The 13,013-nt window shown below is 37.7% G+C and overlaps 1 protein-coding gene across 9 annotated transcripts in view; it reads left to right on the forward strand.

The window, feature by feature from the left end:
* Window positions 1–13,013, forward strand: part of CCDC171 (coiled-coil domain containing 171) — a 344,777-nt gene that overhangs the window by 162,559 nt on the left and 169,205 nt on the right. For all 9 annotated transcript variants that reach the window (XM_010857037.1, XM_010857035.1, XM_010857032.1 and 6 more), the window contains 3 exons: window positions 1,287–1,513; window positions 2,004–2,186; window positions 6,118–6,303. In XM_010857037.1, coding sequence (XP_010855339.1) covers window positions 1,287–1,513; window positions 2,004–2,186; window positions 6,118–6,303 — 596 coding nt within the window. The remainder of the gene's footprint in view (window positions 1–1,286; window positions 1,514–2,003; window positions 2,187–6,117; window positions 6,304–13,013) is intronic.

Here is a 13,013-nt window from a genome sequence, read left to right on the forward strand (position 1 = left end):
TGAGTATTGTAATTATACTTTGTGTGCCTTCTGTCCATGGGCTTCTCAGAGAACATACTTACGACAGAGGACATATTTTAAACTTACTCTTCCTTATGTTCTTAGAAGCCGAAGCATCAACAGCTGAAAGAAATCAGTTCTACATGGAGGATGTTTTATCCATGTAGATGTTTTATAAGACTTGTATACTTTTATCCAGTTAACAATTTCTAGTTTACATGTAACTTCTAAGCAGTGTGGTTCTCTGATTCTAACTGAGGCATAAATTTAAAAATTAATCTTTCTTTTCATAAACTGAGGAATAAAGAAAGAAAACAGGCTCAAATTTTTGAACATAGGGCTTCTGTGAGATGACAGTTTCTGACATAGAAAACCACTGATGGGCCAGCTTCTCAGTCAGCGTTACTCTCCAGTGCCCAGCCATGTGTGTTCTTAGAATTAGGAAACACTTTTCTCTTGGAGAAAACTAGCCAAATGCTCTTTTTGCTCTTCTGATGTGTAGACAAGATTTAAATGAACTCCCAACAGCAGAGGAGCTTGAAATGTAGAGTGGTATACTGCTTCATTTAAACAGTCTCTTCATGTTTGCCATTTCACATGGATAGTATCGTAAGACAGGTAATGACAGATGAAGACCTGCGTAGCAGAGGGAAAACTAAATTACACGACTTTTATTAAGGCATAAGTAAACCTATTAACCATTATCTGGAATACCAATTAGTAGAAAGAACACTGACAATTTTATTTATCAGCGTTAAACACAATTATTAATTACAGACCTGATGAATCTAGCAGCTAGCAGGTCATGTTGGATATGCTGGGACCTTAAGTCCATTTTATGAGAGGAATGATTGCCAAAATCCTCTGGGAAAATGAGTAATGGTAGTTGTAAAATTTTAATTGCCTTGGAATAAGGCAAATTATATTTTCTTTTCTGATAATGCAAATAGTGTGACATTAAGGTAATAAGCTTCAGCAGCTATAAATAGAAAATGAATTTGTTAGGTTTTAGAACAAAAGATTGATGATGACTTTTTAGTGTCATAGTGCTTAGTATGAAGGAATACTGTAAATACATGCAGATTTTCTTTAGATACATTATTTAGTAGGTGAGCTGTTTCCTACTCAGTGAAAATTAGTATCAGAGCTTCTTGAATGGATTGCTATTGGTTAATAGGAATTATATAATTGAGAAAACATTTTCATTATGTTGTGGTTGGCAGTATTGTGAAATGAACATGCGACAAGTCCCGTTTTTCTGTGCCTTTTTTCTTTTTCTTTTGAAGATCCAAATTCCAGAATTTGTGGGCATTTACTTATAGGGGCAGCCAAGAATTCTTTCGCAAAACTCATGGATAAAATTAGTCTGGCAATGGACAGTATGCCTTTGCATAACAACAGGAGCATTACATATGTAGAAAAAGACTCCCTGGTTCAGAGGCTGGCCCGTGGACTTCATAAAGTAAACACATCGGCCCTGAAATATGGCCTGCAAGGCCATGTGCCCATTTTGGTATGTATGCAATTTCATTAAATAGGGATTTTAGAACTTGTAAATTTAATTCAAAATCAAGTTTATTTGTAGCCTAAATTAGTTGCACACAAGTATATGCAAATTCTTTTAGATTTCATGTAATCATTTAATATGATAAATGAAAGCACCTCCAAATAAGTGTCAGTAATATCAAACTACAAAAGTTCTGGCATGAGTTCTGAATATACTGTTCTCTCTAAGTATGCTACAACAGAATTGTGTAGGAATTAATTGATTATTACATTTTCTAGCCATCTAGATTATTTCTTTCCTTCAGTTGTTCATTTCATGTAAGGCACATTATTGGTCACATAAAAAATAAAGCTTTCACTTAAACAAGTTTTAGTAAGAGCTGATATTGTTATCTGTGTATTCCAGGTTACATTTAACTTGGTAAAATGGTCATTGCTGTGGACTTCTTAGAAAATCTGTAGTGCCTTCTTGTAAAATTGTTCTTGTTTGACAACAGAAAAGCACAGCATCATTACAGAAGCAAATATTTGGATTCACACAAAGGCTGCATGCAGCAGAAGTGGAGCGTCGCTCACTGCGCTTAGAGGTCACAGAACTGAAACGGAATCTGAATGAAATGAAGAAGGAGCTTGACAAAACCCAGGGTCTCCAAATGCAATTAAATGAATTTAAGCAGTCTGTAAGTATATCTGATTTTAAAACCGTTGCTTCGGTAAGTGCTTCTCTGACATTAAATATGTTTTATATACATATAATATGTATATAAAATGTCAGAGAGCAAATGCATGTTTGTTTTTATTAATTTTTTATATTTTTCAGATAAATTAGTCCCCTCAATAGAATTTCTTTAGAAAACTTCCCTTCTAAAATGCCCTAACATATATATGGAATTTAGAAAGATGGTAACAATAACCCTGTATACGAGACAGCAAAAGAGACACTGATGTATAGAACAGTCTTTTGGACTCTGTGGGAGAGGGAGATGGTGGGATGATTTGGGAGAATGGCATTGAAATATGTATAATATCATATATGAAACAAGTCGCCAGTCCAGGTTCGATGCACGATACTGGATGCTTGGGGCTGGTGCACTGGGACGACCCAGAGGGACGGTATGGGGAGGGAGGAGGGAGGAGGGTTCAGGATGGGGAACACATGTATGCCTGTGGTGGATTCATTTTGATATATGGCAGAACCAATACAATATTGTAAGGTTTAAAAATAAAATAAAATTTAAAAAAAAATGCCCTAACAATACACTTCCGGAGAAGGCAATGGCACCTGACTCCAGTACTCTTGCCTGGAAAATCCCATGAACAGAGGAGCCTGGCGGGCTGCAGTCCATAGGGTCCCTAAGAGTCGGACACGACTAAGCGACTTCACTTTCACTTTTCACTTTCCTGCATTGGAGAAGGAAATGGCAACCCACTCCAGTGTTCTTGCCTGGAGAATCCCAGGGACGGGGGAGCCTGGTGGGCTGCCGTCTATGGGGTCGCACAGAGTCGGACACGACTCAAGTGACTTAGCAGTAGCAGCAGCAACAATACACTTCAAACTTGCTAAGAGATTAGAACTTAAATGTTCTCATCACAAAATGAAATAATAATTATGTGACTTGATAGAGTAGCTAATGCTGCAGTGGTAATTGTTTTGCAGTTTAGATGTGTTTAAAATCAATATGTCATACATCCTAAACTTAAGCAATGTTATATGTTAATTAAATAAAAAGCACAGAATCATTAAAATCATCTCAGTAAAGAAAACTGAGAAAAAAAAAGTTACATCAGATGCTTAAAGGAGTACTGATTGTCTGTCAGCAGAGCTCATAGCCCTGTTAAAACATGACTGTGACTGAAACATAGGAAATGATATGGCTAACTGCTAGAGCAAATAAACTTTAGTTGAGTAACTTGTTTGCAGAAAATGCAAAGCATGTGCACCAAGAAATGTTTAGTGTGAATTACTTTCACTGAAGTGTAGAAATAAAAATAGGATTAATTGAAGTAATAATTGAAGGAATGAGATATGAAATTTTTTATATTTGGCATACAATTATGTAGTTTAACATTGTGATGATTTCTAACATTTTATGATCATATTGACTATCATGCATCAGGTACTGACCCTAACTGATTCATTTAGTCCTCTCATGTCAATAATAGTTCAATAGTACTTTTATCCTTTTTTTTTTTTTTTAAACAGGTAAAGGATGTAGGATACAGAACAGCTAAGTAACTTGCTCTAAGTCACACAGTATGTGGAAATTATGGGATTTGAAGCTCATAATTCTGACTCTAAAACTCAAACTTTTAACCACTTCACTATAGTGGTTAATGTTCATATCTAGCTATATTAATAAAGGATTATTATACTAAACTGTATACATGGCAAAATGTTATTTTCCTCTTAAAAAATTGGGGAGTGTGCCTCAAACCATCATCTTTCATTTAATTTAGTCAGTGTGTAGGAGGCAAACAGAGTAGTTTCTTCAACTTAGTCTAAAGTTGAAACATAGAGGGATACACCATACCTGCTGAAAGTGTTTCAGTACTTGTATTGTTTTGGAATACCATGTTCATCTACTGACACTTGTTCTTTGAAAGCTAACTCCCATTATCTTTTTCTTTTTTAGATATTCTTAGCTCCACACGCGGAGAAGGCGATGGCACCCCACTCTAGTACTCCTGCCTGGAAAATCCCATGGACAGAGGAGCCTGGTGGGCTGCAGTCCATGGGGTCATTAAGAGTCGGACATGACTGGGCGACTTCATTTTCACTTTTCACTTTCATGCATTGGAGAAGGAAATGGCAACCCACTCCAGTGTTCTTGCCTGGAGAATCCCAGGGACGGGGGAGCCTGGTGGGCTGCCATCTATGGGGTCGCACAGAGTCAGACACGACTGAAGTGACTTAGCAGTAGCAGCAGCTCCATACAACTGCTTTCACACACTATCTCTTTCTTATTCGGCATTGCTATACTTGTTTGACCCTATTTGTTCACAGAAGAGTGAACCGAATTGAGCCAATCTCTGGGAGGGATACGTGGACAAGAGAGGGGCTAAAGTTAGCTAAGTTTTTAGGTAAAGGAGGCATTTTGGAGAAGTGGGAAGAAGTCTTGCAAAATGATGAAGACTGTCATTTATAGAGGCCAAGTGGATTGTAAAGAGCAGAATGTTCTGATGGCAAGGAGCAATAATTTAAAGCAGTGTGACAAGTAAAGGTAGAAGTAGAAAACTATTTTTTCACAAGACCCGGAGAAGTGCTGTGGCCTTAGGGAATAGAGGGATGTTAAAAAGTTGACACTTCAAATTCTTTTCAACTGAACAATGGAAGTTGTCAGTCTTAAATAGACATATATACACTTAGTGTGATTAAGAGACCTGCATGGGTTTCTTTCAGTTTTCTACATATTTCTCAGGTTACCCATCATTTGTGAAACATTTCTGTTCTTTGTACTTCAGGATCAAGATGTCTCTTGGCATTTGTTGTAACTAGTTTTCATTTGTTTACATGTTGTGCACAGGAGATAATACAAGTATGTCCTGCCCTCGATTCCATACCCCTTAAGGGATGACCTCTGTCTAGACCTGTCAGTGATTCCAGAGCAGTCATAATATTGTAAACGCTGTATTGTATATTACAGTGCAGATTTTTATTGGCTGGTGTTTATAATGAATTCATATTCTTTTATTCAACAGATACCTACTGAATCCCAGACTCTCCTTTGTGTGGTGGGTGGGCAAGCTGAAGGAGGTCTATGCCCCTTGGAGCTCAGGTCCTTAAATGTGTGGTTGGTGAAAGGGTGTGGACAGGCAATAAAAAAGTGAATAACTATATGAGATGAATTTAGATAATGATAACGGTGTTGAAGAAAATACAAGAAGTGTGATAGTGTGAGTAGTGGTGGGAGTCAGAGAGGTATGGTGTGGTAAGGGCTCTTCCCAAGAGAGGGTAGTTTAACCAGGGAATCCTGAATGGTAGCATAAACTGAACACAGACTTTTAGGTAATCTTTTAAAAGCATAGGAACTTGTTAAAAGCTTTAATTTTCACAATCAGTATCTTTATAAAAAGTGCTCTTGTATCCAGATTTAAACCGAGAATTATGGATTTACTTAGAACTTGAAACGCTTGTTGTCGTTCAGTTGCTAAGTCATATCTGACTCTCTGTGACCCCATGGACCACAGCACCCCAGGCTTCCCTGTCCTTCACTATCTCCCAGAGTTTGGTGATGCCATCCAACCATTTCATCCTCTGTTGCCCGCTTCTCCTCCTGCCCTCAGTCTTTCCCAGCATCAGGGTCTTTTCCAGTGAGCTGGCTGTTTGCATTAGGTGGCCAAAGTATTGGGGCTTCAGCTTCAGCATCAGTCCTTATTGAGATTTTGTTGGACTAAAAATGATAACTTTGGCAGTATAGCTGTTGTACTTTCAAAACCTGAGTGATGGTTTTTATCTTGGTTTAGGAAATTAAGAAAAATGAATTATACTTTTGTCATGTGTCAGACATTTATAGATGTTTGTATTCTTCTTATGTTAGGAAACAGAATACTGAATATTAAATAAGCAATACTGCAGTTAGCTTATGATTAAGTGTTTTTTCTTTTTTTCAGAAATTGATCACCCATGAGAAGTTTGAAAGTGCATGTGAAGAACTGAATAATGCGTTACTTCGGGAACAGCAGGCTCAAATGCTACTGAATGAGCAGGCACAGCAACTACAGGAGTTGAATTATAGACTTGAATTACATTCCAGTGAGGAAGCTGACAAAAACCAAACTCTTGGAGAAGCTGTGAAGGTAGGAAAACACCCCTTGCAGGAGTCCCTTCCTTCCTGCAGGTGTGAGTCTTTGAGGGAATCATGTATATCTCTTGAATAGGGAAGTGATCCCAAGATACAAAATTTTATTCTATGTGAGTTTACAAGGATGAAACGAGTCGTGGCTCTGGGACTTTAATTCCAAACTTGTATACACATGTATTGAAAATGTAGAAGTAGACTTTGTTCGTTGGGAACCAAGTAGAGATTTTTCCAGTAATAATTTTATTCTTTAATTTATCGTCCTTATTTCCTCCTTTCTTTAGTTCTTTTTCTTGTTTTATGCCCTCCAAACATTGAAAATCAATGTGTCTTTTGGATTTGAAAGGTTTTGAGTCTCTCTGAATCTTATATTAAGGGTGTGTTGGAGGAGATTTAGAAAGAATTGTTCTCCTTGTCATTTGTTGGTAGGAAAGGTGTTTAGAAGGGAAAAAAGAAGTTATAATAAAATAATTTTCGCTTGGAAAGCTTCATTAATGGATTTAGAGCTGTTATATCTCTTGGAAATGTTGCCTGTAAATTGTAATAGAATTTTAGTTTATGATTATATTATTTGTGAAATTTTCACTAGTGAGATTATACACACTGGAATAGAACAACTAACTCCAGGAAAACCAACATAATGTAACACAGCCTACACAGTAGGTATTATGTATCATCCCTAAAAACAGTAAGCAACGCAGAGTGGGTGTATAATTAATTATAAAAATAATATATTTTTATTCTAATAGTTAACTACTAATATGAATGCTAATAATAAAATAGGCAAAATTTGTTGAGAACTCACAATCCTTGATGAGATTGTTCTCATTTTGTAGATATGAAAACTGAGATACAAGGAGACACATAATTTGCACAATCATTAGTAAGTTATAGACCTAGGGATTCAGATTTTACATCCATCTTCCTTACATTGAGTGTATTACCGATAGGCAGCATACTTACACGAAGCTCTGTACTGTGGTCTCTATATTGTGGTCTCAAGATTGTTTTGTTTCATTCTTAAACTACCTCCTGTGAAACTGGTACTCTTATTGTTACCATCTTTTTGAAGAAATTGAAAGAGTTCAATGGACTTGCTCAGGGTCTCCTGGCCTATAAATATTGAAACTGGTAGTTTAAAAAAAAAAAAATTATTAAAAATCATTAACCTAATTTCTTAAGATCTAGGTTTATTTCAGCTCCCTTTTCTTTATTAATTTTTTCTTTTTTTGCCATTATAAGTAATTCTAAGATAAGCAACCCTGCAGCTAAATCTTCTTACACATATTGTGATTATTTCCTTAGCATTCATTCCTAGGTAAAGAATTACTGGGTCTACAATGACATATTGGAGAAGGAAATGGCAACCCACTCCAGGATTCTTGCTTGAAGAATTCCATGGACATAGGAGCCTGGTGGGCTACAGTCCATGGGATCACAAAGAATTGGACATGACTGAGTGACTAACACACACACAGACACACACACAAAATGACATATATTTTAAATTATAAATATTATCAACTGGCCTACAGAAAATTTTAACATTCTCTCCTAAAATGCATGAAAATTTCACTTTTTACTCAAGCTGGCTGTTACTGATACTGTTGAAGCATTTTTTTTTGTCAATTTTATCAATGTATCATTGTTACTAGAATTATATTTCTTTGATTACTTGTCAAATTGAATGTTTTTATAAGTATATTGGCCACTGAACAACATTTTTATGCTCCATATCCCATTAATAGATAAAGTAATTAGCCATGCTTTGAAAAACCATTTAACTCATATTGGAATCTTTTCTTTTTGAAATAGCTTATAATTGTATAATTATAAGCTATAATTATAATTTATATTTTTTATATATTATAAATTATATCAGGTATAAATATATATAAATTGTATAAGGTATAGTATCTTCCAGCAGATAAAAAGCTGTTGATATTAATTTCTTTAAAATACCAGTAGCTTAAATATTATTGTCAGGAGTGGAGAATTGTTTAATTACCATCTCTTAATTAGAACTAGCAGGTGGTATGTGAAAATGTTCTCTTGTGGGCCGCAGCATGGTTCATTGGAAAAAGCACTGGCCTTAGAACAAGTATTTTCAATTTTAAATCCCAGTACTGTCACTTTGGCAAATAATTTAGGCTTTCTGAGCCTTAGTTTCCTCTTCTGCAAAATTATGGATAATGATACTAAAGTTACGGGATTTTTATGAGAATTAAGATACTGTTTAAAAAGTAAGTTTATGCTTGATAAATATTCATTTGTGTTTTCCAATAACACTTAAATAGGTTTTTTTGTGTTTCCTGTATATAAAAGTTCTTTAAAAAAATAAAGGAAACTATAAGCGAGGTGAATAGACAGCCTTCAGAATGGGAGAAAATAATAGCAAACGAAGCAACTGACAAAGAATTAATCTCAAAAATATACAAGCAACTCCTGCAGCTCAATTCCAGAAAAATAAATGACCCAATCAATAAATGGGCCAAAGAACTAAACAGACATTTCTCCAAAGAAGACATATAGATTGCTGACAAACACATGAAAAGATGCTCAACATCACTCATTATCAGAGAAATGCAAATCAGAACCACAATGAGGTACCATTTCATGCCAGTCAGAATGGCTGCTGTCCAAAAGTCTACAAGCAATAAATGCTGGAAAGGGTGTGGAGAAAAGGGAACCCTCTTACACTGTTGGTGAGAATGCAAATTAGTACAGCCACTATGGAGAATAGTGTGGAGATTCCTTAAAAAACTTGAAATAGAACTGCCATATGACCCAGCAATCCCATTGCTGGGCATACACACCGAGGAAACCAGAATTGAAAGAGACACGTGTACCCCAATGTTCATCGTAGCACTGTTTATAATAGCCAGGGCATGGAAGCAACCTAGATGTCCATCAGCAGATGAATGGATAAGAAAGCAGTGGTACATATACACAGTGGAGTATTACTCAGCCATTAAAAAGAATACATTTGAATCAGTTCTAATGAGGTGGATGAAACTGGGGCCTATTATACAGAGTGAAGTAAGCCAGAAAGAAAAACACCAATACAGTATACTAACGCATATATATGGAATTTAGAAAGATAGTAATGATAATCCTGTATGCGAGACAGCAAAAGAAACACAGGTGCATAGAACAATCTTTTGAACTCTGGGAGAGGGCGAGGGTGGGATGATTTGGGAGAATGGCATTGAAACATGTATACTATCATATGTGAAATGAATTGCCAGTCCAGGTTCCATGCATGATACAGGGTGCTCGGGGCTGGTGCGCTGGGATGACCCAGAGGGAGGGGATGAGGAGGAAGGTGGGAGGGGGGGTTCAGGATGGGGAACACATGTACACCCATGATGGATTCATGTTGATGTATGGCAAAACCAATACAATATTGTAAAGTGATTAGCTTCCAGTTAAAATAAATAAGTTTATATTAAAAAATAAAAGTAAAAAAAATAAACTATTGCTGCTGCTTCTTTATAAAAACAAAATAAGATCATGAATAGAAGATATGGAAAATACAGAAAACAAGTTACTCGTAACTTACCATCTAATAACACCACTGTTTACATTTTGCCATTTTATTTATTATAGAAAGAAAAATGATTAAAGTTTTTATAAATCATACTTTGGGCTTGGTGCTCAGAATGGCCTGCCTTCATGATACAGCTAGATTTTGGGTAAAACACTTTATTATAGTGGTGTACTAAAGAGTAATGAAAATCTCCAAGGACAAATATCAAACTCCCACAAAACCCAGAGGGCAGAAGTCAGAGTTAGCATTGTGAGTGGTTGCTCGGCTTACCCTGCAGGTAAATTCCAAAACTAGTGCTGAAAAGAAAGTAAAGAAAGTTAGCAAGTTCTGTCCGACTCTTGCAATCCCACGAACTGTAGCCTGCCAGGCTCTTCTGTCCATGGGAGTCTCCAGGCAAGAATAGTGGAGTGGGTTGCCATTTCCTTCTCCAGGGGAACTTCCCAACCCAGGGATCAAACCTGGGTCTCCTGCATTCCAGGCAGATGCTTTACCATCTGAGCCACCATGGAAGCCCCAATACGTTATCTGTACTTTCCAGAAAGGATTTTCTATGTAGATCATCATATTATTTGTTCTCTAGTGCCAGTTTTGTTTCTCTGTTCCAAGCCTTAATCCTTTATTTTCTCTTCCTTACTGCAATGGCTGGGATACAATGTTGAGGAGAAGTAAAGACAATTTTAAGAATTTTTTCTTAAATTTCTTCATTAAGAAGTAAGTTTGGTATAGGTTGCTATGAATTGCTCTAAGTTGATAATCCTTATCAGGTTAAAGGAGTTACCTTCCTAGATTATGCATAATTTTAAAAATCATGAATGGATATTGGATATTATGAATATATTTTATGCATCTACGGATTGCAGTGTTGGTTGGTAGGTTTAATCACTAAGTTGTGTCTGACTCTTGTGACCCCATGGTCTGTGCTCTGCCAGGTAACTCTGACCCTCAGATTTCCCAGGCAATAATACTGGAGTGGGTTGCCATTTCCTTCTCTGGGGGGGGTCTTCCTGACCCAGGGATCGAACCTTGGTCACCTACACTGCGGGTGGATTCTTAACCGACTGAGCCACCAGGGAAGTCTGCAATAGTCGTGATTTTTTTCTGTTACTCTCTTAGCAAGTTGAAATATATCAGGAATTGGCAGACTCTTGCCTCTACCTGTGTTTGTATAGTTTCTGAACTGTGAATCGCTTTTACCTGTTTAAAGTTTCATAAACAATGAAAGATTAAAATCAAAGAAGAATAAATGACAGATTATATGTGGCATACAAAGTGAAAGTGAAAGAAAGTCGCTCAGTCATGTCAGACTCTTTGCCACCCCCTGGACTGTGGCCTACCAGGCTTCTCCATCCATGGGATTCTCCAGACAAGAATACTGGAGTGGGTTACCATTTCCTTCTCCAGGGTATCTTCCAGACCCAGGGATCAAACCTGGGTCTCCCGCATTGTAGGCAGACGCTTTAACCTCTGAGCCACCAGGGAAGCCCTTAAGTGTGCTGACCCCTGACTTACATTAAGTATTCTAATGTTAAACCAGCCTTGCATTCTTGAAGTAAATGCAAGTTGGTTGAGATGATTTTTTTTTTTTAATTACTTTGCCTCACTCAGATTAAGATTTTTATCCTAGGACTTTACAGTCTTTGTACTGTAATCATGATCACCCTGTAATTTTTCTCTCTCATACTGTCGTTTTCACTTTTTGGTATCAGGGTTTCGCTATCATGAAAGGTTTATTACTCCAAACATGTGGAGTAGAAACTTTTGGATAGAATATAACAAATCAATTATGGGGTGTATCGGTCAGTCAGTCAGTTCAGTCACTCAGTTGTGTCCGACTCTTTGCGACCCCACGAATGGCAGCACTCCAGGCCTCCCTGTCCATCACCAACTCCCGGAGTTTATTCAAACTCATGTCCATCGAGTCGTTGATGCCATCCAGCCATTTCATCCTCTGTCGTCCCCTTCTCCTCCTGTCCCCAGTCACTCCCAGCATCAGAGTCTTTTCCAATGAGTCAACTCTTTGCATGAGGTGGCCAAAGTACTGGAGTTTAAGATTCAGCATCATTCCCTCCAAAGAAATCCCAGGGCTGATCTCCTTCAGAATGGACTGGTTGGATCTCCTTGCAGTCCAAGGGACTCTCAAGAGTCTTCTCCAACACCACATTTCAAAAGCATCAATTCTTTGGCGCTAAGCTTTCTTCACAGTCCAACTCTCACATCCATACATGACCACAGGAAAAACCATAGCCTTGACTAGACGGACCTTTGTTGGCAAAGTAATGTCTCTGCTTTTGAATATGCTATCTAGGTTGGTCATAACTTTTCTTCCAAGGAGTAAGCGTCTTTTACTTTCATGGCTACAGTCACCATCTGCAGTAATTTTGGAGCCCAAAAAAATAAAGTCTGACAATGTTTCCACTGTTTCCCCATCCATTTCCCATGAAGTGATGGGACCAGATGCCATGATCTTTGTTTTCTGAATGTTGAGCTTTAAGCCAACTTTTTCACTCTCCACTTTCACTTTCATCAAGAGGCTTTTTAGATCCTCTTCACTTTCTGCCATAAGGGTGGTGTCATCTGCATATCTGAGGTTATTGATATTTCTCCTGGCAATCTTGATTCCAGCTTGTGCTTCTTCCAGTCCAGTGTTTCTAGTGATGTAGTCTGCATATAAGTTAAATAAGCAGGGTGACAATATACAGCCTTGACGTACTCCTTTTCCTATTTGGAACCAGTCTGTTGTTCCATGTCCAGTTCTAACTGTTGCTTCCTGACCTGTATATAGGTTTCTTAAGAGGCAGGTCCAGTGGTCTGGTATTCCCATCTCTTTCAGAATTTTCCAAGTTTATTGTGATCCACAGAGTCAAAAGCTTTGACATAGTCAATAAAGCAGAAATAGATGTTTTTCTGGAATTCTCTTGCTTTTTCTATGATCCAGCGGATGGGGTGTATCAGATCAGATCAGTCGCTCAGTCGTGTCCAACTCTTTGCGACCCCGCGAATCACAGCACGCCAGGCCTCCCTGTCCATCACCAACTCCCGGAGTTCACTCAGACTCACGTCCATCGAGTCAGTGATGCCATCCAGCCATCTCATTCTCTGTCGTCCCCTTCTCCTCTTGCCCCCAATCCCTCCCAGCATCAGAGTCTATTCCAATGAGT

This window comes from Bison bison, unplaced genomic scaffold (genome assembly GCF_000754665.1).
Source record: "Bison bison bison isolate TAMUID 2011002044 unplaced genomic scaffold, Bison_UMD1.0 scf7180017864376, whole genome shotgun sequence".
In the NCBI taxonomy this organism is placed as follows: Eukaryota; Metazoa; Chordata; class Mammalia; order Artiodactyla; family Bovidae; genus Bison; species Bison bison.